This window comes from Fulvia fulva, chromosome 5 (genome assembly GCF_020509005.1).
Source record: "Fulvia fulva chromosome 5, complete sequence".
In the NCBI taxonomy this organism is placed as follows: Eukaryota; Fungi; Ascomycota; class Dothideomycetes; order Mycosphaerellales; family Mycosphaerellaceae; genus Fulvia; species Fulvia fulva.
The window spans coordinates 873,276-898,683 of record NC_063016.1 but is presented as its reverse complement, the minus strand read 5'-3'; the positions used below and the strand labels follow the sequence as shown (position 1 = coordinate 898,683).

The 25,408-nt window shown below is 47.1% G+C and overlaps 6 protein-coding genes across 6 annotated transcripts; all 6 read left to right on the top strand.

Annotated features, from left to right (window-relative positions):
* Positions 1-14,115: 14,115 nt before the first annotated feature.
* Positions 14,116-16,448, top strand: CLAFUR5_05598 (Cutinase transcription factor 1 beta; the record flags this gene model as incomplete). The annotated part of the gene is made up of 5 exons (XM_047904746.1): positions 14,116-14,147; positions 14,290-14,576; positions 14,832-15,341; positions 15,373-15,911; positions 15,963-16,448. 5 exons carry the CDS (start codon positions 14,116-14,118, stop codon positions 16,446-16,448), a joined length of 1,854 nt encoding a protein of 617 aa, XP_047762187.1.
* Positions 16,449-16,949: 501 nt separating this feature from the next.
* CLAFUR5_20203 (uncharacterized protein) lies at positions 16,950-17,994 on the top strand (the record flags this gene model as incomplete). The annotated part of the gene is made up of 2 exons (XM_059463040.1): positions 16,950-17,686; positions 17,790-17,994. The coding sequence occupies 2 exons, from the start codon at positions 16,950-16,952 to the stop codon at positions 17,992-17,994; spliced, it is 942 nt and encodes a 313-aa protein (XP_059318999.1).
* Positions 17,995-18,459: 465 nt separating this feature from the next.
* On the top strand, positions 18,460-19,317 carry CLAFUR5_05597 (uncharacterized protein; the record flags this gene model as incomplete). The annotated part of the gene is made up of 2 exons (XM_047904745.1): positions 18,460-18,839; positions 18,894-19,317. The coding sequence occupies 2 exons, from the start codon at positions 18,460-18,462 to the stop codon at positions 19,315-19,317; spliced, it is 804 nt and encodes a 267-aa protein (XP_047762188.1).
* Positions 19,318-20,261: 944 nt separating this feature from the next.
* CLAFUR5_05596 (uncharacterized protein) lies at positions 20,262-20,483 on the top strand (the record flags this gene model as incomplete). The annotated part of the gene is made up of 1 exon (XM_047904744.1): positions 20,262-20,483. One exon carries the CDS (start codon positions 20,262-20,264, stop codon positions 20,481-20,483), a length of 222 nt encoding a protein of 73 aa, XP_047762189.1.
* Positions 20,484-21,523: 1,040 nt separating this feature from the next.
* On the top strand, positions 21,524-22,312 carry CLAFUR5_05595 (Ypt/Rab-type GTPase ypt7; the record flags this gene model as incomplete). Its single annotated transcript, XM_047904743.1, has 4 exons — positions 21,524-21,553; positions 21,615-21,668; positions 21,724-22,147; positions 22,203-22,312. The coding sequence occupies 4 exons, from the start codon at positions 21,524-21,526 to the stop codon at positions 22,310-22,312; spliced, it is 618 nt and encodes a 205-aa protein (XP_047762190.1).
* Positions 22,313-23,379: 1,067 nt separating this feature from the next.
* Positions 23,380-25,143, top strand: CLAFUR5_05594 (Platelet-activating factor acetylhydrolase 2, cytoplasmic; the record flags this gene model as incomplete). The annotated part of the gene is made up of 1 exon (XM_047904742.1): positions 23,380-25,143. The coding sequence occupies one exon, from the start codon at positions 23,380-23,382 to the stop codon at positions 25,141-25,143; it is 1,764 nt and encodes a 587-aa protein (XP_047762191.1).
* Between the last annotated feature and the right edge of the window lie 265 nt (positions 25,144-25,408).

The following is a 25,408-nucleotide window of genomic DNA, read 5'->3' as shown; positions in this document are numbered from 1 at the left end:
AGCGGTAACTTCTCCCTCGGACACCTCCTATTAGACCGTAATGCTAGAGGCTAGGGGAGTAAAGCTATTTATATCGCTTAGATTAGCCTCGACTAGGGGCGGGAAGAACTTACTAGCTAGTAGACGCGCCTTAGCCTCGGGGTCGCTAACGGGGCTACTAGGCGATTATAGCGCTAGGACAGAGAAGGAGGGGCCCTATATAGGGTCCTATCGGGCCTATTTCGCTAGCTTCTACATCCTCTCTAGCTTGCCGGCGATTTCTTCTACTATAGCCCTCTAGCCGACTACTTTCTCCCTCCGTATTATAGCTTTCTTCTATTAGTATGCCTCCCTATATACGTTCTAGGCCTCCTCGCTATAGCTACTCGTCTATACCCGGCGGGCTCTCCCTACTTCTCTTACTACCGTAGTACACTTCGGCGTCTAGTATAGTTTAGACTATATCGTTAGTTAGGTAAGCGGAACGTAAAGTAACGTCGCTTTTCTTATTTCGTCTATTAACCCCTAGACTGCCTCGTCTATCTCGTCTTTACTATTGTATTGCTACTACGCGATCTAGACTAGCCTCTTAGAGTCATCGAGGTACGCCTAGATATTAGCCTAGTAGGCCTTTCCCTAGTTCAGCTTAGGGGTTCTCGCTAGTATATATTATATCTATATCGTAATAGAGGTCCTAACTAGTATATAGTCTAACGACGCCTCGAGTTTATATTCGATCCTATAGTAGGTTACCGTATAGTAGTAGCTATCTAAGATCTAGGAGAGGTCGATCGTGCCTTAGAGTCCCCCTCTCTTCTAGGTGCCTAGGTCCTTCGAGGTATTAAGGGCAATTACGTTACTCGCTATTAAGTCGAGTACTTCGTCGGCTATAGGGTACGGCTATATAAGGCTTTCCTAGGAAGGGTAGTATATATTAAAGTCTCCTACTACGATATAGCACCCTTGTCTCTTAAGCGCACTGTCTAGGTGTCTATAGACCCTAAGGTCGCGGCTAGACCTCGAGGCTAGCGGTTATATATATAGGTTATATATCTAGGTACTACCTATATAGAGGGAGGTAATATCGCCCCCGGCTTCTTTGTCTACGTAGTACACTACCTCCTAGTCGGATTCTAGTATGTCCTTACTAATATAGAAGCACGTACGGGGTCTACCGTCGCCTCGTAGGTATATCGTATAGCCTAGTGACTTATAGGTCGTTAGTCTCTTATAGTACGGGTTAATCTATAGCTCCTAGATTATAAGGACGTAGTAGACGCGCGGGTCCGCCTCGTATAGGAAATGGTTCTAGACTATATCCTTACTATAGTTAACGTTATACTAGATAATACTAAGCGTGTCGAGGCTAGTTATCGGTATCGACAATTATTTCCTCTATAGCGTCCTATATCCTACTACCCTATACGTTCTAGTCTACGCCTATCGGCTATATACTAAAGGGGAGCCGGGCCTAGTTAGATTCCCTCGCCGTAGCTAGTAGAGTACGTGGCCTCCCGTACGCCCTAGGTTACGTATCCTTTATATCGTTCTCGGTCCTAGGGCGCTTATACCCGACCGCCGCTAGTTAGTTCCGGTATAGGCTAGCCTTACGGTCGCCGTAGAATCTTAGGGCGACGGTTCTGTTTGTAATTGCCTTGTTTTTCGCTAGTTTCCGCTATAGGCATTCCGTACTATACGATAGGTAGTACCCCGGACAGTTCGCGTACCGTCTCGTAGTCGATATATAGTCCCTAGATATATAGTCTCCTATATAGTTCGAGCAGGCCTACTTGTTTATATACGTATAGGTTTAGTGTCTATACTGTTAGCATTTAAAGTATTAGAGGACACGAAAGGATAAGGAGTGCTTTTCTACTATCTTAAGGCTATATTACTAGACTAGGCCTTGTTCTATCGCTAGATCCGCCGCTTTCGCGTCTTATAGCTATACTATTAGCGCCGAGGCCTTCTTACCTTCTAGCCATTTCCTATAGAGCCAAGTCGCCTTCTAGATTAGAGAGTTAAGAGTGACCGGGTTGTCCTCTTAGAGAGCGCGTAGGTGACCCTAGTTAGTTAGGTCGAACTCCTTAGGCATATCGTAGACTAGGATCGTAAATTGTTTCGTTAAGACCTTCGCTAATGCCGTAACCTTAGATGCCTACTATAGCTATGCCTCTAGGTACCTCCTAGTAGTAGTAGAGCTAGTATAGATCTGTAGAGTACCGTTAGACTATTAGTTTACTACGACCACCCCTAGTTAGTTAATTCGTTAGGCGAGCTCCTTGTTCGATAGCTTCGTAACTTCGGCCTAGTCTTCCTTTACTACAATACGGATCGTAACTATATCGTACGTTAGGCGGGGGCCTAGTATCGATACCGCGACCGATGCCTAGCTATAGGGGTGTTAATTCCGGGTGGCCTTGCTAATCGCCTAGGACGTCGTCCTTATTTCTTATTGCCCTCGGTAATACGATAGTATAAGCGCCGTACGTAGCTAAGTGATCATTACCTATAGAGACCGGTAAGGGAGCTAATCGTTAGTTTCTATACTTTTTACGTCCTCTATAAGTTGCTACTAGTTGTCTTAGGGGGGCTTCGCCTATAGGGCCGTAGGCGCCGTTAGTGCCGTAGCCTAGGCTACTATTACCTAGGAGTTGCCTAATGTAGCTAGGCACCTCCGCGGCGTTTAGAGCTAAAGAAACAGGGTGAAGAGAGCTTTAAGCTATCTAGATTAAATAAGGTAGAACTCCCTTAGTCCTAGGGGTAGTGGCCTACTTTATATATCGTTAGAATAGCCTTAATAAGAGCTTTCGAATGTGTCTTGTTTTGGCGTAGAGATCGATGAGCGTTTTTTGATCGCGATGAACCCGATTAATAGGAAGTTATAAGCTAATAATAGGGCTATATTATATTTCTACTATTCTAAGAATATATAATAATAGCTTAAGCCCTTCGGGTGGCTTTACTAGTAGTACCTCTTCGTTATGTCTTATATTCTCCTTTTTATATCTACTAGTTATTACGCTTAAGTAGTAGACTAGGTATTTTCCGCCGGTAGTATAACGGTAGTACCGCTAGCGTTAGTACCTAGACGTACTAGTATCTCGTACTCGAATAGCTCGTAAGTACGCTACTATAGGCGGTAACCGGGCTTACGACACTTCTTATAGAGGCTCTTACGTATATAGCGAGTGTTCTTAGCTTCGTCTATAGTCTTACTAAGGCTACTCTTAAATAGTTTAGGTCGGGTAGACTAAGCCTTACGGGTCGGCTTGTTAGAGCCTAAACCTACTAGCTTATCGTCCTTATTATCCTTATTACCGTCCTTCTTATCGTTCTTTAGCTTCTCGGAGCGTAGGTAGAGAGCGTCGAGGATCCTAAAGTCCTTATCTACCTAATAGAGATTATCGATTATCTCTTATAACGGATCGGGACGGAAGTTAAGATACTTATTAAGATAGCGGATAGTTAGCTTACATTATAGGTTATCTATCGCATCTTTACCCTTAAGGCCTAGGATATTAGTATTCTAGCGCTACTTAGGGAAGAAGGTCTAGAAGCTATCCTTATTGTCTATCTTAAGGTTAGTTAGGCGATCACGAGCCCTACTAATTAGGTTACGGTCTCCGTATCGCTTAGCGAGTTCCTAGATAAGGTCGTTAATACCCTTATACGTCTTCTTACTACTAGTTAGGCTACCCGAGATAGTAGAGATCTTTAGTCTAACTAGTTCCTAAACATTACCTAGTAAGGCTAGTAAGTCGTATACGAACTTAAGTACTACCTTCTTATCGCGAAAGACCGTATAGTCGATAATAGTCTCTAACTCGGAGAAGAACTTCTCGAGGGAGGGTCTAGATAGCTTACTATCGATAGTACTAACGAACTTCTCTAGCTTATCTATACTACGCTAAGTCTTAAAGGGCTGGCTAAGGTCTAGATCGTACTTAACTAGAGACTCGAAGTCGTAGACCAGCTTCTTCTTCTTAGAAGAGCGGCGATAAGTACGAGTATCGCTATCCGACTCCGAGTCCTTCTCTAACTCCTTAGATAACGGATCGGAGTCGTTACTATTATCCTTACGTATAGACTTCTTAGCCTTCTTTCTAGTAGTACGGCGAGCTACCTTGTCCTCCTCGTCCTTATTACTAGCTCTATTATTATCCTTATTGTTGTCCTTAGATAGAGTTCGGCCGTTCTATAGGGCACGACGCTATAATATAGCGCGAGATAGTAAGGATCGTACTCGAGAGCGGCCTCGGCGGTCTTCGAGTTACTTCTTAAGATCATCTACCTAAGTCTACTACGACTTATTAAGATGCTTAATGTCGTTCTAGTAGGTTTAGGCTTCTATCTTATACGTATCGAGATCGAATTCGAGGGTCTTAATCTTCGAGTTATTATTAGATAACTACTAAAGTACCTCCTTAGCTTACTTCTTTAGGGTATCGTTCTTCGCGGTAAGTATACTAATCTCTACGGACATTACTATATTCGAAAATACCTTAGGTCGGGCCTTTAGGTTATCGAGTTCCTTAACTAGGGTGTCGTATTTATTACGTATCTATTAGTCGTAGCTCTTCTATCTCCTAAGCTCTTACCCTACTTTACCTAACTACTCGTAGAGGATAGTTACTATCTATATTACGTTCCTATACTCTTACTTAGCGCGTCGTAGGATAAAGTAGATAGCCGTAGCGGTCTCGGGCTCTACTAGGAGCTTGACGAGCTAGTCGATATCGAGTTAAAGGAGGTCGTTCGCGGGAATTCGGAGGGTTTTCGCGACTTATTATATATCCTCGCCCTTACCTTCCTCGGTCGCGCCGTCGTCGTCGTAGTCGACTACCGCTATAGTAACGCCGTTCTCGTCTTAGATCTCGTCGTCGTTTAGAAGGTCGTATAAGTTAAACTTGCTAGGTAGGTTAGTAACTAGGCGCTATAAGTTCTCGAGTTTCTACTATATAGTGTCGTCGGTAGTCTACTACTACTCTTACGTTTATCCTTAGGTCTATATATTAAATATAGACTCGCGCTATACTACTAGTCGTATAGCTAGTAGCGAGCCTCGCTATCCTTAGGGTCGTACTATATTAGGTACTACTTAGCCTATAGTAGTCTCTTATACCGAGTCGCGCGTTTTTTATCGTACGCCGTAATCTCTTATTACGGTTATTATTAATAATCTACGCTCTTATAGATACCGTCGTAGCTCTTCTACGGATATAGAGACCTAGCTAAGTATAACGGTTTATAGTCGTATTAATATAAAGTAGCTAGGTACGTAGGAAAGAGGAGCGTAAGGTACGCCGAGGCTATATATAAACTAAGGTACTACGCTAGTACGCGCGGTCACGTGACCTACGTACTAGCTAGACATTCGCTAGGCCTAGGGCCGTAATACTAATACGGATAAGGCGTAAGACAGGGCGTGAACGTATTAATACCTTAGAATCGAATAAGTTCTACGAAGAAGAGAAGATAAGAAAGTCGCGAAGCCGCGATAAAGTAAACGCCGAGGTTAGAGTCCGGGCGCGCTAGCATACTAGGTCACGTAATACTAAGTATAGCCTTACGAGGTGAACCGTAACACTACCCCCCTTCTTAAACCGCCGTACGCCCTCGTACGCGGAAATATATCGCCGTAGGATATATCCGTAAGGAAGGACCGTACTATTAGGAAGCGCTAGCTTACGTCGGGTTAACCGTAGAGAGACTATATATCTTACCGTAGTAAGCCGTAAGTCGAGTCTATATTATACCGTAGTATACCTTAGATAAGCTAACTATATATTAAGCCTTAGCTTGCCTTAAGTTATATCTATATTACGCGGGCGTCGTAGAGTCGACTATCGGTAACGATGTCTAGATCGTCTAATATCTAACCTTTAGGCTTACGCTATCTAGGTAGTAGACCGGCCGCTAACGGGTTCTTATAATAATAATCTACTATCGCTTCCTCGGTACTACCTTTCAATTTACTATAAGGTACTTCTATAATAGCACTACCTTCCTAACGGACGGTATACTTTATATACTTCTTAGCTCTACTAGTCTATCTACTGTCTATAATTGCCTTAACTACGTATTTATCTAGCTCCTCGCTATCGCCTTCGGAGGCCTCGATAAGTAGTTGACCTTAGCTTTAATTAGGAAATAGGTCGTCGTTTACTAGGCGTAGTATACTAGTATAGAACCTCGGGTATATACGTATACTTTCCTAAAGGTCGAGCTCGTACACGTCTACGTTAATCTTACGGGTAATCGTAAAGGGACCTATATTCTTATAGTTAAGTTTCTTATAGGGCCTTCGAGTACGGATATTTCTAGTATCTAGCTAAACCTTATTGCCGATCGCGTATCTTAGTATAGGCTTACGCTTATTCGCTACGGTCTCTACGTACCGCTCTTAGGTATATCTAAGCTATATAATATAGTATACGTTAACGTTCTCTATAAAAGTCGCGAAATCTTCTACGTACTACTTCGATAAGGCCTATACTTTCGGAAGCTTAGTACCGTTACCGCTCGTAGCCTAAGGTAATACCTCTATTCGAGGATTACGGCCTAGCGTTACGAAGAACGGTAATATACCTATAGTAGCGCTCTATTAATTGTTTAGGGCAAACTCTATAATAGGTAACTACTAGACCTAATCGTCCTACGTATAGTTAACGTACGCGCGTGGGTACTATTCTATAGCTTAGTTCGTACGTTCTAACTACCTATTAGTCTAAGGGTAAAAGGCAGTCGAGATCTTTATACGTATAGCTAGACGCGCTATTAGAGCCTTCTAGAATTAGCTTACCTACTAGCTACTACGGTCTAATACTACCGTATCGAATAGGCCCTAATCCTTAATTACGTACTTTAATACGGCGTCGGCCGCTACCTTAGGGGTTAAATCTACTACGGGCATAAGATGCTTCCTCTTAGTAAGTCTATAGGTTAGGGTAAGGATAGCGTTATACTTTACGCCCTTAGTACTATAACTATCCGGTAGCTCTACTACGTAATCGAGTACTACCTCCTTATAGGTACCCGAGGGTACGGGTAACTATCGGAGTATACCTTAGTACGTATTATAAAAAGCCTTAGATCGTATATATAGGTAACAATTCTTGACGTACTTAGCGATATCTACTACTAGACTAGGCTAGTAGTACGTACGCGTAAGTAGGTCGACTGTCTTCTTACGCCTAGGATGCCTAGCTAATAGAGCATCGTAGTGCCTCGCTATTAGCTCCGGACGAAGCTTATACGGTATATATATACGTCCTTAGATCTTAATTAGGTCACCGTCTAACTTATAGTCGCTAAGCGAGATATAGCTAGAGCCTTCTAGGTTTCGTAGTAAAGTACGAGTATTATCGTCTAGGGCCTTCTTAATACCGTACGCTAGCTCGTCTTTAGTATAGGCTTCCTCGATAAGTTCTTCGATAGAGGCCTCATTTACTTCGAGTACGTAAAGTACTAATTAATACTAGTCGGCCGTAGTACGCGGAGTAGTTATAGCTAATAGCTTTAAGCGCTTACGTATATTAGGAGGGAGATTACGTAGCTTTAATATAGCTTACTACCTATATTTCATATCATCCTTATCGTCTATATCTTATCTACGGCGCGTAAGGCTGTCGGGCTTTATCCTAAGCTTACTAGGGCGATATTCTATCTAGAAGTCGAACCCGGATAGGAACTCGCTCTAGCGCGCTTATCGGCGGGTTAGCTACTTAGTTGTTATGAACTACTCTAAGCCCTTATAGTCGGTAAGAACCTTAGAGGGAGCGCTTATTAGCTCCGGCCTCTATTCCTCGAACGCTTTAATAATAGCTATTAGCTCCTTATCGTAAATCTCGTAATTACATTCTACTAGGTTTATCTTTGTCGAGTAGAATGCGATAGGATATAATTTACCGTCCTCTCTAACCTAAGATAATACGCTAGCTATACACCTGTCTAAGGAATTAGTTTCTACGACATAGGGCTTAGTAATATCAAAATGTGCTAATACTAGGCGTTTATAGAATGCTACCTTTAGGGTCTCGAACGAACTTTAGTAGTCTAGGCTCTATACGAAGGGTGTACGATTCTTAAGTACGTTACCGCGTATAAGGTCGGTTAAAGGTATAACGATACCGGAAAAGTTATTAACGAACCTCCTATAGAAGTTAGCTAGCCTAAGGAAGGATAGTACATCCTTTAAGCTCTATAGAGTAGCCTAATCTATAATAGTCTAGACCTTAGATTTATCTATCTAAATACTCTTATTAGTAATAATTAGTCCTAAGAACTTAACGCTCTTCTAGAAGAAGCGGTACTTATAGACGTCTATAGGAAGTTAAGCGTCAATTAGACACCTAATAATAGTGCGTACGTGTTTCACGTGTTCCTTAAATAAACTATACGTGAACACGATATAGTCGTCTAGGTATATAGACACGAAGTCGTCTAGGTGTCTATATAATACTTTATTAATATATACCTAGAACGCGCTTAGTACGTTAAAGAGACTAAATAGCACTGTAAGCTATTCGTAGGTGCTATATCGGGTGGTAAAGGCTGTCTTCTATTCGTCGCCTTTACGGATACGTAGCTCGTTAAATGCTATAATAATGTCTAAGGTAGTAAACTACTATACGCCGCTTATATAAGCTAGGGTCTTACGGACTTAAGGTATCGGATACCTATTCTTAACGGTAATAGCGTTAATAGCTCTATAGTATACGTAGACACGGAGTCCTCTACCTAGCTTCTTAACAATAATAATAGGACTAGCGATCTAGGACGTAGAGCGTCGGATTTTACTAGTAGCTTCTTCCTTATCGACGTAGGCTTTAGTTACGTCGAGCTCTAGTTTCGATATAGAATAAGGACGCTTAAAAGGCAGCTTAGCGCCTTTAACGAATTTAATCGCCAAATCTAATTCGGGGCAATAGGGAGGTAGACCTTTAGCGATAGACGGGTCAAATCCGTACTTTAGGTCCTTTAGCTATTAGGGTAGTAAGGATTCGACTTCTCGTATAGTCGCTTGCTTCTTGTTTATATAGATGGCCTTGTCTTTAGCTAATATAGTACTTAGCCGTATACTAATGTCGTGAATAAGTTCCTTACTCGTAGGCTCTAGCTTATTAGGGTTAAGAGTCCCTATTTCCTAAATAAGGTAACCTTCGTCTAGGTTTTCTTCGAAGGCTTCGCCAATCGTTATACTAGACACCTAGATGTTAGGTTCTAGAGTCTATAAATAAGGGATAGTATACTATATACGAACCTTCGTACTACCGATAGTCGTAGGGTAAGAATCGTAATGATCCGTATAGTACTTTTTAGTAAATATAAATGTATTAGCTCTCTAGTCTAGTATAGGGCAGTGCTTCTAGAACTAGGGTATACTAAACACGAAGTCGTAGTCGAGGTTAGTAACGAAGTAACTAACTTCCTCGATATAACCGTTTAGGTCGACCTTAGTCTTAACACATTCCGTAGCTTAACTAGATACTTTAGGGTTAGCTCCTAGGCCTATCTTCTAAGCCTAAGGTAGTCGTGTTCGTAATAGATGTTTCTTCGTAAACTTTGTATTATAAAATAGCGACTCGGTACCGGGATCTATTAGAATACGTACTAGCTTACTACCCGCTACGCCTACTACTATAATATACGAGCTTCTTAGCGGAAGGTCTATCGTCTTTATAGTATATAGTATAACCTCCGGACTAAAGATTATAGGGATGTTACTAATTACTATTTCCTACTATATAGGGTTCCTCTTTCCTCTATAACGGTAATATAATAAGGGCGTAACCTTAGGAGGTTCTAGTAGTACCGTCTTCGGAGGATTAGTACTAGGCGCGAGTATAGGCTACTAGTCGGTACGTATACGACTAGAGCCTAGGCTTCCCCCGACTCGGTAGCCTTAAGCTCTACTAGTACGTCGCCGACCTAGATCGATACGTTCTTCGTAGCGTTATTAGCGTCGCTACTAGTCTTCTTATACTTCTTAAAGGGATACTTAGGCGACTAGGTACCCTTATAGTCTATAGCCTTATATACGTAGTAGAATATATCCTCCTTAGGCTTAGCTACTTCTTCCTTAGTAAGATTACGGAAGGTATAACTATCGTACTTAGCGGCTTTAAGATTATATTCCTTACGAATCTTCTCGTTATAGTAGATATGCTTAGGCTTACCTTCGTCGCTACCGCGACGGCTACTACTATTACGGCCGCTACCGCCTCCGCCGGAACCCTTAATATCGTCTAATTTTAGTTCGATATCGCGAAGGTATTACTAAAGGGCTAGGAGGTCATCAAAGTCGTCGCGATATACTAGTGCCTACTTTAACTTGTCGTTTAGCTTGTCCTAGATATCGTCGATAAGTTCCTTATCTATCTTCTCTAGGTAGTACCCGTACTCTAGGAACTTAGTATAAAATGCGTCAAATATACGATTACCTTAGGTGTAGTTATTATAAGCCTTCTTGTGCTTCTTAAGCTTATAGTACTCGCTATAAGAGTCGTTCAGTACTATTATTAACTTACGCTAACCGGTCACCTTCTTCTTATATAGCCGTAGGCGGGCGTTAGTATTACCGACGACGAATTTATTAAACACTACTAAGTATACTATAGATAATCGGCTATATAACTCTTCTATAGTTATATAGTCCTCTACTTTCTCCTTCTACTCTACAAATCCTAGTTCATCCTTATAATTAGGTATATTAGCTAAGAATATAGGAATCTTCCTCGAGTTAATCGGGTTACGGGTACCGCCGTTACTACGCTAGATAGCGGCGTTAACTAAGACTACCGTAGTGTTATTATTGTCGCTAGCTACGGTAGAGATAGCCTTCTTAGTCTTTATTATACCTATCTTAACGCTAGGGTCCTCGCCGTCGAGTAGCTTCTCGAGGGCGGACTTCTACCTCGTAGGAGGTAGTAGAGGTGTCGGTTCCTTAGGCTTTAGCTAAGCGATATAGTCATCGCGCTCCTTTAGCTAGGCTTATAGATCCGTAATAAACGCGGTAGTACGCTTACCTAAGCTCTACTTAGTAGCTAACTTAGTCTAGGTCGCTTCGAGTTCGCTAGCTAGATCTATATTACGACTACGTAAGTTCTTAATCTTAGCGGCCGCCTTCTTACCTAACTTCTTTAGGTAAGCGATCTTAGCTACTAAGTCCTTATCGTCCCTAAGCTCGTCGAGTATTACTTAGAGCGATACTAACTTATCTTTATACTGATTGGCCTTAGCCTATAGCCGACTCTTCTAAGTAGTTAACACCTCCCGTACCTCCTTAAGGCCGAGGTAGGCGAGAGGGTGTTCGTCTAGGACATCTAGCTAGGGTTCTAGGTTCTTAGTAACCGAGCGAGAAAGCTCCTCGGCTATAGCGATCTAGAACTCGGTAGGGTTATACCGTAGCCTATATTCTACCTCTTCGCCCTTCTAGGTAAAGTCAATCGGTATCGTATAGCGGTAGCTAAGATGTTCCTCCTTCCGCGTACGTATACCCTATTATAAGGTCTTATTCTCTCTACCTATACGGAGTCGAGTTTCCTTCTTAGACTAGCGTCGGTTATACTTATTACGTAGTAGCTCTTAGTACTTCTAGCGCCGACGTTCTTCCTCTTACTAACGAGCCTACTTAGTGTCTCCGCGACTCTTAGTCTCGTTCTATATCTCTTACGCTATATTACGTAGTCGTTCTATACCTACGGTATCGTCGAAATCCGGATCCTACTACGACTCGTCTTCTACCTCTTACTACGCTACGCTAAGTACGCCGTTCCGCTTTTATCGGGCTTCTCGGAGGAACGCCTTCGTAAGAGGGTTTAGGTTAAGTCTTAGGATAAAGGATAATTCGTCTAGTCTAATAGTCGTATTAGTACCTACGGCTATTCGAGTCTTAGTCGTACGCGGTCGTAGTAGCGATACGTAGTCTATAATCGTACGGCTCGGCGATCTAAGGGCAGTAGAACTTAATAATACGGACAAGGCGTAAGATAGGGCGTAAATGTATCAATACCTTAGAATCGAATAAGTTCTACGAAGAAGAGAAGATAAGAAAGTCGCGAAGCCGCGATAAAGTAAACCCCGAGGTTAGGGTCTAGGGTCCGGGCGCGCTAGCGTACTAGGTCACGTAATACTAAGTATAGCCTTACGAGGTAAACCGTAACACCGTCTAAGAAGCTCGATATTAAGAACGTAGGGCCGTACGAGATTACCGTAGTACTCCCGTATTAAAATACTTACCGCGTTATAATACCCGATTAGTTAGGTAATCTCTATAACACTTTCTACGCCTCGCTCCTATAACTAGCTACTAATAATCCCGAACCTAGACAGATCCTAGTACCGCCGCCCCTAATCGAGATTACCCGCGACGACGACGGCGAAACATCCGAAGAGTACTTCCTAGAGGATATACTCGATAGGAAATATTTTAAGCTAAAGAGAAGACTACTAAAACACTTACTATAGAAGTAAGACGAGTATAAGTACCTAGTAAAGTAGAAAGGATACCGCGAGCCGAGCTAGGAGCTACTAGAAGTATTAGTAGGAGTAGCCGCCTCTATTATAGACTTCTACTATAACTTTCCGACGAAGTCTATACCCGCCGACTTTAAGCCGCCGTACGACTAGGTACCTAATAAGGACCGAGTTACTAGTATACTACGATCTTATACTAAGTCTAGCTAGGTACCTACGGAGAACGCGAGTACGTCTATACCGGTAGTTATACCGTAAACTAATACTCCCGTAATAGCGTCTAAGCTATAAGTAAGGACGTTACGCCGCTCGATAAGACTTAATACGAGTACGATAGAGTTTTATCCTAGGATACTTAATACGCTAGGGCTACTATAGAACCGCGTATACCTACTTCTATAAGGATCGGGCTTCTCTAAGGAGTCGCCGTTAGTATCTTATCGAAATAAACCCTAAGCCTCTATATAGCCGTACTAGCTTAGTAGCCCGACGGATATAGTAATCGATATTAAGCTAAATAAGGTAGACTAGAGGATAATTAGTTTCCGTAGATATACTACTATAGAGATAGAGCCGTCCGAGGACGAATAGCGATCTAAAGGGGGGGTACTATTACGGTTTACTACTACCGTAACGTCGCGCCGCGGCTCTTCCCCGCGTACTAGCGCCTTAGCGCTTCCCTATATATCTCGCGCGCTTCGCGCTTCTCTTTCGTAGCCTTACTAAATAACGCTTGTTTTACGGTAACCCTATACTATCTTATAGATTACTACCCGTAATATCTTCCTTCTATATTCTTATAAGTATAACTCTATTAATTTAGCTATTAATTAAACATTAGCCTCGAGTATATCTCGGACCTAGCCGTCGTAATAGGCTATATATAATATTGTTCGTAAATTGTACTATCCGTCGCTTTAGTAAAATGTACTATTAGCGGTTATAAACCTCTAAAGGTAAGCGTAGCGGAGTAGAGCTCTCTACTAACCCTTCTAGACTATAAAGTAGCGTACGATCTACGCTACCGCTACCCGACGTATAGTACTTATTATACGACGACATAGGCGTTAGCGACGAGTATATGTTTGCGAGTTCGCCAATAGGCACAGTGCGGTAGGTCACGTGACCCTAAAACTTGAAAGTTGACCAATCAGAGCGGGCGCCAAGGCTAGTTAAGGGCTGGTATAGAGCTTCACTCCCTCGCGGACGCGCTCGGTCGCTACGCTTAATGAGCTCGGAGCCTTCCCATGGTGCTTTCCCGACTGCCGCATTTCGCAACAGGGCTCATGTCGATATCACGAACTGCTGCAGGTGCCACGGACGGCTTGACAGTCCGATTCGCTCCTTGAAGGGACGCATATATTACTGATGCTACGACTTCCCCGACATCTGGACTCTAGAGCATCAGGTGATGCCTCGTGGCAGACCAGCATGGCAAATGCGGGGAAAGCAAACGTTGTTGCTCCTGCACATTTATCAGTATCAAGACGTTGCCGCGGCTACATTCTGCATGGGAAGTGAAGTTGCATCTCCTTTCGTAACCGCGGGCACACCCATACCAGATTAACAGTCAGAGATGTCAAAAGAACAGACCGTCAGACCTTTGGACCAGCCCACATTGCGGACTAGGATCAAACACAAAAGATCAAGAAATGCATGTCGAGAATGCCACACCCGAAAGATCCGCTGCAACGTGACCGAGCGTGGCACGCCTTGCTCCAATTGCATAGACGTTGGAGAACATTGTGTGCTCCGGCGCAGGAAAGGATCTGTTGACCAAAGGTGAGCTCGTTCAAATGCCCTTGCCGCGCCATAGCTGACAGATGTCAGGCTGCGTGCCCCGGCCACCGAGCATCATGGGTTCCTTGATCAATGCCACAGCTTCCAGGTCGTCGATCACAGTCGAACCTCTATGGATCGACATCCGTCTTTTGACGACGGGCCTGCTTTCAATCTAGCAACGCAGTCTTCTCCCGTCCCCATGCCTGAAAGTGCTCCTGCTTTTGCAGCGTCCGATGCGTTGTGGAACACCGATGGACCAGCATCGGCACAGACCTTTACCTTCGATCCGGGATCTGCCAGTACTCACAATTTCGACTTCAGCCACTTGACGGACATTGACGATATACAGCGTCTGTCCGCATAAGAGTCACAAGCGTTGCCGAACATCCCAGCCAAATCCAGGATCGCAGCGAATTGGTTTATGCTCCGAGCGCGGCAACTAAAGGCACTTGTGACTCTTATGCGGACAGACGCTGTATTTGCTCACACACGAGAAGCGGCCTTTTCGGAGCACGACCCTGCCTACAACGGCTTGTCGTGGCCTGGAGCTTCTGTCGAGCAATAATTGACTCCATCCAACCATCCTTCAGCCCCCGACATCGATGCGATAGAGAAGGAGAGACCAATTATAGTTAATGTGCCAGGTCTACCGGCTTCCGAAGACGACTACTTACGCACACAAGGATGTTTCCAGCTGCCGCCCGTCAATGTTTTACGGCAAATGATATGGTCTTATTTCCAGATGGTGCACCCAAATTTGCCTGTAGTGTCAGAAACTGAGGTCTGGTCACTCTGGGATGGTTCGGAATTCAAGCTAGGAACTTTCTCATTCCTCCTCGTTAGAGCCATGGTCTTTGCTGCGACCAACTTTGTCGAGCCCGGAGTGCTCAGCACGCTGGGTTTCAGCAGTAAGAGAGATGCTAGAGTCGCCTTCTACAAGCAAGCAAAGGCCTGCTTCGATATTGGTGTCGAAAAGGATCCCGTTGCACTAACGCAAAGCTGTCTTCTACTCACTTACTACGCACCCACGTATAACACATTGCGGGTCAACTCGTACTGGCTAAGGACGGCAGCCCACTATGCAAAGATTGCCAATGCTGGTCAGCACTGGCGGGTGTGGACAGGACAGAGCTCGGTCGGTATTACTGAAACGCATCTGGTGGGGCGTCATCTTGAGGGACCGCATCCTGTCACTGCTACTTCGGCGTGCTGGACAGGTCCCTTTGGAGTCGCCGTGGACCAGTGCGTCCTCTGTTCTAGATTCCGGTGACTTTGAACTGGAGCTTGGCAAATCTCACGTATACCAGCTTGATGCTCAACATCGCAACATCAAGGTGATCTCCATGACCTGCAGCTTGGTACAGCATCTTACAGACGCACTGGATCTATACAGGCACGAAGACTTGCAGTCACGTCTTGAGCACGCCGGAGAGTCGCTTCCTGCAAATGTAGCCAAGATCCAGACCGCGCTAGCCACCTTGCTACACTGGCATGAAAGATCAAGTGCTGAGTCCCCATTCCCTATCGGCCTGGATGATGCAGATGAGACACCAGCTGTCTGCATCTATGCCAACATGGCATTTTGCTACTACTCGAGCGCAATCTTCGCACTCAATCAACACTTAATTCTGCTGACAGAAGCCTTCCCAGCAGCACGGTCGCTGTTTTCCGTGGAACAAGCCCGTGAGGCACTAGAGAGCTGAAATCGAGACATTGGACAGCGTGTGCAAGAGTTCGTACAGGTACAGCTCGTCAAGTTCCTTCCTATCAGTGCATCTGCATTCATCGGGATCCCACTGGTGCTCCAAGCCATCAACGTAGCCGCCGCTCACGGATCGAAAACAGAAGCAGCCGAGAACCGGCGTCTGCAAATTTTCACAAGGACATTGCAAGCCCAGCAAGAGCATTTTGACGGTTCCGATTTCTGTGCGGATGTGCTGTCGAACATTGTCGCTTATGCGCAGAATGACGAGAAGTTCCAGAGCTCAATGGCAAACTGGAGAGATGGTCGGAATGGCACTGCACGCGATACGAATTCACAGAGCTCATCTGAGCACACTAAGGTCAAGCTTGACTGGGCGAATCTCGTTTCGAGGCGGCCACGGCTTTTTCTGCGGATCATGCTTTACTGGGACCATGCTCTGTGTACTGGCGCTCCTCCGCTGGATAATTATTTTCCGCTTGTTTTGCGTGAAAGTAGATCATAACCAAGGATGGATATAATGCCGTTCGACGGGTTCCCTATGACCGTTCTCTCATACAGTGGTAGTGAATATTGATTTCTGCTCCTTTTGAGGGATACTTCCTTGGGCGCATCGACTGACGTTGCCTCGATGTTGATGTAGAGAGAGGCGGAAGACCACCCCTTGCACACTTGTTGGCCGTAAAGAACGTATCGAGGGTCGGCTTGGCAAGAACGTCGGCCCGCGCTTGTGCCGACGTGAAAGCCGTTTCATCTTCTATTTCCTACATCTCCTTTCACCGACATGCTCATTCTTGAATGTAGGTATCATGTTCTGCACCGCGCACATGTCGGCTGCACACAGATCTCGTTGAGAGCGGAGCATCGGCACTGCCGAGTGAGGCAAGGTCGCCAAGCGTGGCTGATTTCACATTTTTGCACTGCTGAACGAATGACACTGGTAGATACAAGATAGGTCCTCATGTCTTCTAGGTTATGCTCTGCACCTTTCTACGAATCAGCTACCATGTCGATTGACCAGACCAGCAAGACTCTTTCCAGAATGGTACTGGGCGACGCAAAACTTCTTGACACCCATACATCCGGCCACGGAACTGTCGAGATTGACAGTCGAGGAGACTTGCTTCTCGTAGTCCCGGGAGACGAAGAGGTTCCCTCAAAGACCCTCAGAGTCTGCTCAAGAGCACTCTCGCGCGTGTCACCACTCTTTGAACGCATGCTATACGGCTCACTTGCAGAGTCCCGAGCTAAGCATGCAGAACGATGGTCTATAGATTTGCCAGAGGACGACCCATGGGCACTGGAGCTTTTCGCGAACATTTGTCACGGACTTTTGACTAAGGTTCCCCAATCTCTGACCATCGATGAGCTCTTCCATCTCACCATGCTCACACATTACTACGATGCAACGGAGACTCTGGCACCCTGGACGGATCGCTGGACAAACAACATTCGAGACGCGCGCACGCATGACGAGCTCGATCTGGACAAGATTTTATGGATCAGTCTGGAGCTGGGTCAGAAAGGCCTGTTCCACACGACTGCAAGGACATTGGTGATGGAATCGCCGGGACTGCTCAGCCAAGAAGATCTAGACGAGCAACTTGGCGTCTTCCCTGACCTTACACAGCGCATCGGAGCCATTCGCACACAGACGATCCAAGCCATGCTAAACCTCTTTCGCGAGTTGTCGAACATTCTTGTCGTTCTCGATGAGCAGCCACGATGGTGTCGCCATGCCTCGTACATGAGACCACATCGATGCGAATCTATGATCCTGGGTTCGATCGTGTTCTGCTTGACCAGAGCTGGCTTATGGCCCATTCCCGAAGCACAACACATTCAGAACGCATCTGTACCGCGAGCTTGTGGGTATCGTCATCCACGACATCGGTCAGCCGGAGAAGAAGGGCGATGACCATAGCGGATGCAATCCGAGGCAGTTCCTGATCGATAGACTGCAGCGCACACTTGCTGCGATACCTGATCCTGCGCTGGAGGCTAACAAACGGCATCTGGAGGCCCAGATCGAGATAATGGGGCTTGCATAGAGACGTCCAACACCTGCCGGATCGTGCCATCCAATCTATACCAAAGCCAGTAGTATCCTCGACGTTCTACCCGAGCTGAGAACATTGGCAACAGAGCCGCCGCGTCGATCATGGCCTCCAGTGACGCGCTCCACGGACGCCGTAATTCAGCGAATCCGAGGGGAACCTCCGCCACTGCAGGTGTTGGCCACATGTTCTTCTTGTCTGATGCAAAGCAGAGACACGCAATTCGCCCTTTGTTGTCCAGGAGGGGAGATGAGGTGCATTGTCAAGCAACAAAGCTAGCATTGTTTTGGACTTCGCTTTGTCCATCCGCACCCAAGAATAGATCCAAGGACGTCGCTCATATAGCAAAAACTACCCTATGGCTAGAGAGCACAACAGTCCGATATCGACTAGCCCTGGCGGCACCAAGTGAGAATAATCTGGACCTTGACTTTTTGTAACTCAATTCCAGCAGACAACATGACAGGAGGTGAAGCCGTTGAGCGGCCAGTGGAAGTTATCGATCTCACCAGCAGCGACGATGGGGACTCGCCTCAAGAACCATTGCCTACCAAATCTGTCCAGCCCACGGAGCAGGATCTCCGTTCGCAGTATTATCTATGCGGCTGCGTGATACGCACACCCTCCAGGTTTCCGCTCCAGAACGATCCTATCGGTGTTACGGAAGGCCCGCGCGATACTGTCACCCAGCGTGTCGTTATATGCAGGGATTGCTTGGAGTGTCAAGATACTGATCGAGTCAGTTTTGAGGCCCGGAAGGTCAAAGCGCAACAAGCGATCGATGAGTGTCAACGGAAATACGAGGATTTGATGAGACAATATCGTCTAATTGGAGAGGAGTGAGTGCATTGCCTTCAGTCCACGATCATCTGGTGTTTGCTAACAGTGTTCAGGTACCATGAGTGGCGACTGGTCGTCCGATCAGGAACCGCAGAAGCCAACGCCGTTCGGCTCGCACACGAGCAATTCGCCATCGAAACAAAACCGTGGGAGGAAGATCCTTTCTTCGCAGTGTACAGAACAGGGACCAGACTTCTCTCCCTGGCTGCTCGAGACCTGGAGCTTGCTGAAGATAGCATCCTGGTGATGCGTGTCTTTCAGGATCTCCAGTGGGCAAAGCAGCTGACATACGGCTTCTCGCACCAAATCAAAGAGCTCAAAGAGTGCATAGAAGAAATGAGGCGACTTTTCGAGCTGACTCTGCCGCCGCCAAGTCCAGAGCCGACAGAGAGCGATGCGAAAGCGTTGCGTAGAAGCCGGAGAAAGCCAAAGTCACCGCCTTGCAAAGGAGCAGTGAACCAATGTTCTCGACCCTAGGGATCAGCAAGCCAAGGAAGCATGAGTGTCCGAGAGCCAAGTTGCATATGAAGATGCTGCACTCCCGCTGGCTGCAACGCATGGAGTTTCCCAATGGACGAAGTGGTAAAGGAGCGGTGTTATATGCGGACGACAATAGTCACCCATCTCCTCGAAAGGGGCTATCCTCCAGGCGATCCAGCAGGGTGGTGAAGAGGTCCAAGGAGAACATGGATCGGAGTGAGAAGAAAGTACGCCGTGCAGTACGTCGCCGTAGTAGCCCGGAAGATTCCTGATGTCGTGTACCATTCGACGGACTCGGCCATGCCACGGAAGCGTCTTTGCCTGCAGCAGCGATAGCTGCAAGAGTATGGACACATCAAGGGCAAGAGATCAGTAAGAAGTCGTCCTGGCCGTCGCGAGGTCATGCTGGGCCTTTTAGGATCTGGGTAGTTGTGGAATCATCTGGCTGTTCCTCACGATGGACGTGAGAACCCGATTGACTGCGATCATCATCCTTGTAGTCCCATATAGAGTTCCAAGTCCTTCTGATGAGTCTTCAAGGCCAGTGTGCGCTCCACTACGGCTCACTCGGCCGCTGCAAAGCCCTACAGCTAGTCTTCAAGACAGAGACCTGAAAGTCGCCGCGAATACCTGCTCATCGTGCAATTGACGCCCTCAATACTACTTCCAGCCAACCAAAGTCCCACCACATCATCACATCACCAGGCATGACGAGTCCAAACCACGGAAAAGTTCGTACCAGCAACTACCTGCGGCCTCCAGACAAAGAATATGTGAAGCGGACCATCAACAACCTCAGGAGCCAATGCGAGCTGTCCGTCGAGAGTCTCGAGAGATCAGTAATACGCTATCGGAGACTGCCAAAAGTCGTCCATGAAAGCAAAGAGATGTCCGATGAGCATCGCACATCTTGCAGCGCTTTTCTTTCAGATGGTGACACAATGTACGGTGGAATGCTTGAGGCGTTGCTAGAAAGCGTGGACGATGCCGAGAAGGTGCTGGAAGAGGGCAGTACTGGAGACGCGCAGCAGATGGCGGCCAATACAGCAGGTATTCTGCAACAGATCAGTAACGAAGTGAGTTTGTTGTCGCAGGCAGTCAATGCGCATGAGCGGGAGATGAAGAGGTTGAATGAGATAGCCAGAGCGATTCGTCGAGCGTGAGGGCCGTCCGTGCGTTATTCTGCACGGACCTTTCACAAGACCAAAATCTTCCTCTTGCACAAAGCAAATAGAGCAAAGGTATAGACCACAAGGATTTTCTCGCCGGCCAATTGAGGCAATGGTAGGGGTGCTGCAATGGTAAAGCAGGTTGCGTGAGCCATGACGGCAACAGCGATAGCCTGGATCAAATGCATTGTGGAGGTATTCGGAGTTGTTTGGGAGCGAGGTAACGGCCAGGATTGATCGATACTGGTCAGACTTGATGGTTGGGCTGGCAGATGTGTTGCGAATGTGTTGCGAATGTGATGCTCGACCGTGATGGCCTTACATGTATATATCCACCGTGACAGACCAGCAGCCATGAGGTCTGAGTGAGCACCTTACCGGTAGGACACGGTAGAGAGTAGCGTTGTTGCCGATCTTTCGTTGCTTGAGGAACATGCGCTGCTGCATGGGTCGAGCTGAAAGCTAGTTTGCCATGCGGGAGAAGGGTTCTCTGCTTGCGATTCTACGGTGAGCCCTTCAAGGCGCGTGTCCTTTGTTGAACATTGACGTAGTCGCTTGCCAGCCATTAGTCGGCGGATGATCGCGCATGCACACGTGCACAGGTCCTGTGGTCGACGTATTATTCGCGTGGGCGACGTGTAACGATGACAAGATTGTCGTGTATGTTCGTTGTTGCTCCTTGAGTTGAAACTTGAGCCGCATAGATGGAAAGTGGAAAGTCAAAGAGCTTGGGCCGGATGATGCTCCGAGCGGTTGTTTGTACCTGCTGCCGATGACGCTGCCAGCCACTTGCCGTTTACCAGACCAGACAGCAGATCACGAGCGTTGTTCCTCGAGGAAGCCCGCAACACCACCACCTGCGCGCGCACCTGACATCCTCGCGGGACGCCTTCATACAGTCGCTGGAATAGAAGCCGGTGCTGCCTCCGAAAGTACACCACCGCAACCTGACGAAACCGTTACCGAGCCACAGCCGCGACCGAAACGACCTAAACTACAGCTCCAGCTCTCCTTCAAGACGACCAACTTCCGCCATGGCCTCCCGAAAGAAGATTCTGCTGAAGGTGAAAGAGCAATCCTCGTGGGGAGTGTGATTGAAAGAGGGCAAAGCACTGACCGGCACAGGTCATAATTCTGGGAGACAGTGGAGTAGGAAAGACGAGCTTGATGAACCAATATGTACGCCACAGTCACAGCAACTCGCCATAGTCTAGCACTGATGATACGGACATAGGTCAACAAGAAGTTCAGCGCATCATACAAGGCGACGATCGGCGCCGACTTTCTGACCAAGGAAGTCCTTGTCGACGACCGACTGGTGACCATGCAGCTTTGGGACACAGCAGGACAGGAACGCTTCCAGTCGCTCGGAGTCGCCTTCTACAGAGGTGCCGACTGCTGCGTGCTGGTCTACGACGTCAACAACTCGAAGTCATTCGACACATTAGACTCCTGGCGAGACGAGTTTCTGATCCAAGCTAGCCCGATGGACCCAGACAGTTTTCCGTTCGTAGTCCTCGGCAACAAGGTCGACGTCGAGGAAAGCAAGCGGGCAATCAGCTCGAAACGGGCAATGGCCTTCTGTCAGGCGAAAGGTGGCATCCCGTACTTTGAGACGAGCGCCAAGGAAGCAGTGAACGTGGAGCAAGCCTTCGAGGGTAAGTTACTCCCAGGACTCCCTTACACCGACTATTGGCTAACCACAGTATACAGTCATCGCTCGGAACGCTCTCGCACAAGAAGAATCTCAGGACTTTAACCAGGATTTCCCCGAAACCATCCCGATCAACATAGGCGAGGAGCAGTCCGGCTGCTCGTGCTAGAAGTGCTGCACTATTTGATCTTAGCATGCATATCACGGCGTTCGGAGCATAAGAGGCTGTTGAGATGGGTGCACGCAGCATACCAGTCAGATTGAAGGGATGGCAGGCTTCTTGTATAGTCTTGAGATCAACATCTAGATACCATATCAGAACCACAGTGTGTATTTCTTCAGCCGCCATTTCAGGCAGGTACAGCACATAGGCTACGGTAAGACGGGGCCGTCGGACAAGCCGAAACAGTATAAGCACTTTCGACCACATATCGTCCTCGAGCGACAAGGAAGCCACGACACGATTCTTCGACAACGCCGCGCACCACACTATTGGTTGTCCTTCGCCGCCATGAGTCGCATGCGCTGGAGAACTTCCTCGCCGAAATGACCAATGGAGTCGTCGCCGGCCTGAATCAAGCCTGTCGAATTTGAAAGGCTTGTACGCAGCCTAGCGACGACAAGGGAACAGTAATCGGTACGCAAATGGTCAAAACGAAGCGGACGCTACTGGATGTCGCTCAGGGTCGTCGATTGCAGGGTCCAGCAACATTTTGATTGGAGATGAACAGAAAAGAATGAGGGTCTTAAGGGTCTTCCAAGATGCAGGGTTCTGCTGAAGGCGACAGGGTCTGGCAGGGTGAACAGCACTTTGAGCCGAGGGCCACAGCTCTGAGTACGCGAGTCTGGCGCATGGTCATGGGAAGCTGTTCAAGCAGCAGAGATTCAAATTCAGGTGATAGTCGAGAAAGAAATGGAAATGCGAATAGCAAGCAGTAGTTGAATGGATCCTTGCAAATGACGTGAACACACGATTCAATCACACATACGAATCGAGACTCGGCTCACTCATCGCATAGCCCCGGGCACTTCCACTGTCTGCCACCCAGTCTGTGATATACATGGAAGGTCGTGAAAGAAGTGAATGTACTATCTGCCGTGATCTTGCTGCACGGACCTCGATGACGTAAGACGATGACCATCTTATGCGCATCTCATCAGATTCAATATTGTTCACTTATTATCTTCACTAACATCATCACAATGAGCATGTTACGACAATAGCACTGGCACAGCATGCCCAGGACATCCGAGTACCACGATGATTTCGAGCTAGTCCCTTACGAGGACGACAACATCAGCACCTGGGAAGAGCCGGACTCGCCCCTCCCACTGCCAGAAAGTGACGACCTTCAGCCAAGGAGAGAGGACGACGACATAGAGAGTGCCCGGCCCAGGTGGCTTCGGAATAGGCCAACTTGGTCCAGATCGTGGTTGCAGAGAGCCAACGACAGAATGGATGACCTTCGGCCGAGATGGCTTGATGGCCGGCAGTCTTCGTGGCTGGAGAAGGTTACGAATATCCTTAAACCGAGACTGACGGTTGGGTACATTGTCTGTGCCATAATAGCGGTATACGTCCTTTATTGCTACATCGTCTGGTCGCCACTTTTTGCCTCAAGGCTACCGCAGAGTACGGGACCCCATGAGGTGGGCGCAATCGATGTCGAGGTGCCTGTCGGAGAACCACGGAAGATTGTTGATACTGTCTTTCGCAAAGATGGAAAACATGCCTTCCAGCTGGATACGGTCCTTTTCACATTGTACTATCCCGCCACGAAGGGGGCCAGAAGCTCGAAGCCAAAGCACAAGTGGTTTCCGAAGCCAATCGGTTTGATTGCGGAGGGTTATGCTACAGCAGCACATTTTAACAACTTCTTTTCAAGACCTTTGTTCACATTTGCGTTGTGGGGCTTGGCTAGTTCGATCGATATCCCTGCGAAGGTGGATGTGCCTCTGTTAGGACAACCTCAGGATGATGGAAGGCCTTCTGAGAAGTACCCAGTCGTCGTCATGTCGCACGGCGACGTCAGCTCTCGCACTGACTACACAGCATACTGTGGTGAGCTTGCCAGTCGTGGTGTCGTGGTTGCAGCGATCGAACATCGGGATGGAAGTTGTCCAGGATCGGTAGTACACTTGCCCGATGGCAAGAAGAGGAACGTTCTCCTCTTCCGAGCAGATCAGCTGAAACCAGAGAAGCCTAGCGAGGAACTTTCTAACGATGACTGGCGGTTCCAGAAGCTCGCATTTCGCGATGCCGAGATATCGGAGACCATATCTGTCCTGCAGCGCCTCGGCAGGGGAAACGGACAAGAAGTCTTCACTCAAAACTACCGCAAGGAAGGCAAGGACCTGGAGCTTTGGAAAGATCGCCTGGACTTCTCGCACTTGGCGATAGCTGGCCACTCTTTCGGTGCCACGGGCGCATTGCAAGCACTCGGGAGTGCGAACAAGACGTCACCAGAATCAAAAGCAAACAGCAATCCCGCTATTGGAGGTATCATTCTCGATCCGGGCAAGTCCTCCGGCAAGCTGAACACAGATATTGACGTCCCTCTCCTCATCATCCACTCCAACTCATGGTCGAAGGCGCTCACAATCTTCTACGGCCGTCCACATTTCGACACAGTCCGGGATATCGCACTGGACGTCCTTACGCGATGTGGTGCGACGTGGTTCATGACCAGCTTGAAGACTTCGCATCCGAGCGTGACTGATGCGCCTTTGATTGAGCCATTGTTACTTTCTTGGACGACTGGAGCGACTATCGATGTGCATGAAGGTTTGAGGGAGTATGTCAGAGTTAGCATGGAGTTTTTGAGGTATTTGAAAGATGGGAGCAGAGCGGGTGTTCTCGATGTGGGTGTTACGCATGAGCAGTATGGTAATGATACTAGGAGCGACGAACAGAAGGAGAGGATGGAGAAGGATATTACGAAGTTTTGGGAAGTGCATGTGGCGCCACCGCCGGGGTTTGCAGAGGGTTTGGGGAAGTGAGAGTGGGTGCACCCAATCTTGGAAATGAACAAATTCCTCCCGGAGAGTACATTCATACAGTCTATCATGCCTATGAGTAGATCTGAAGGGCAGAGGGCATCATCTGTCTGGAACATGCGCGCGGCATCCCCAGCTTAGTCGTGGTTGCTGAGGCATTGCGACATGGTGTCTGAGTATGCCTAACGCCCTTCTGTTTAGGTGACAGTACTTCTTCTTCTGCCAACCTCTCGAGAACCCGGCCACACTGGGCCATTTCGTGTCAATA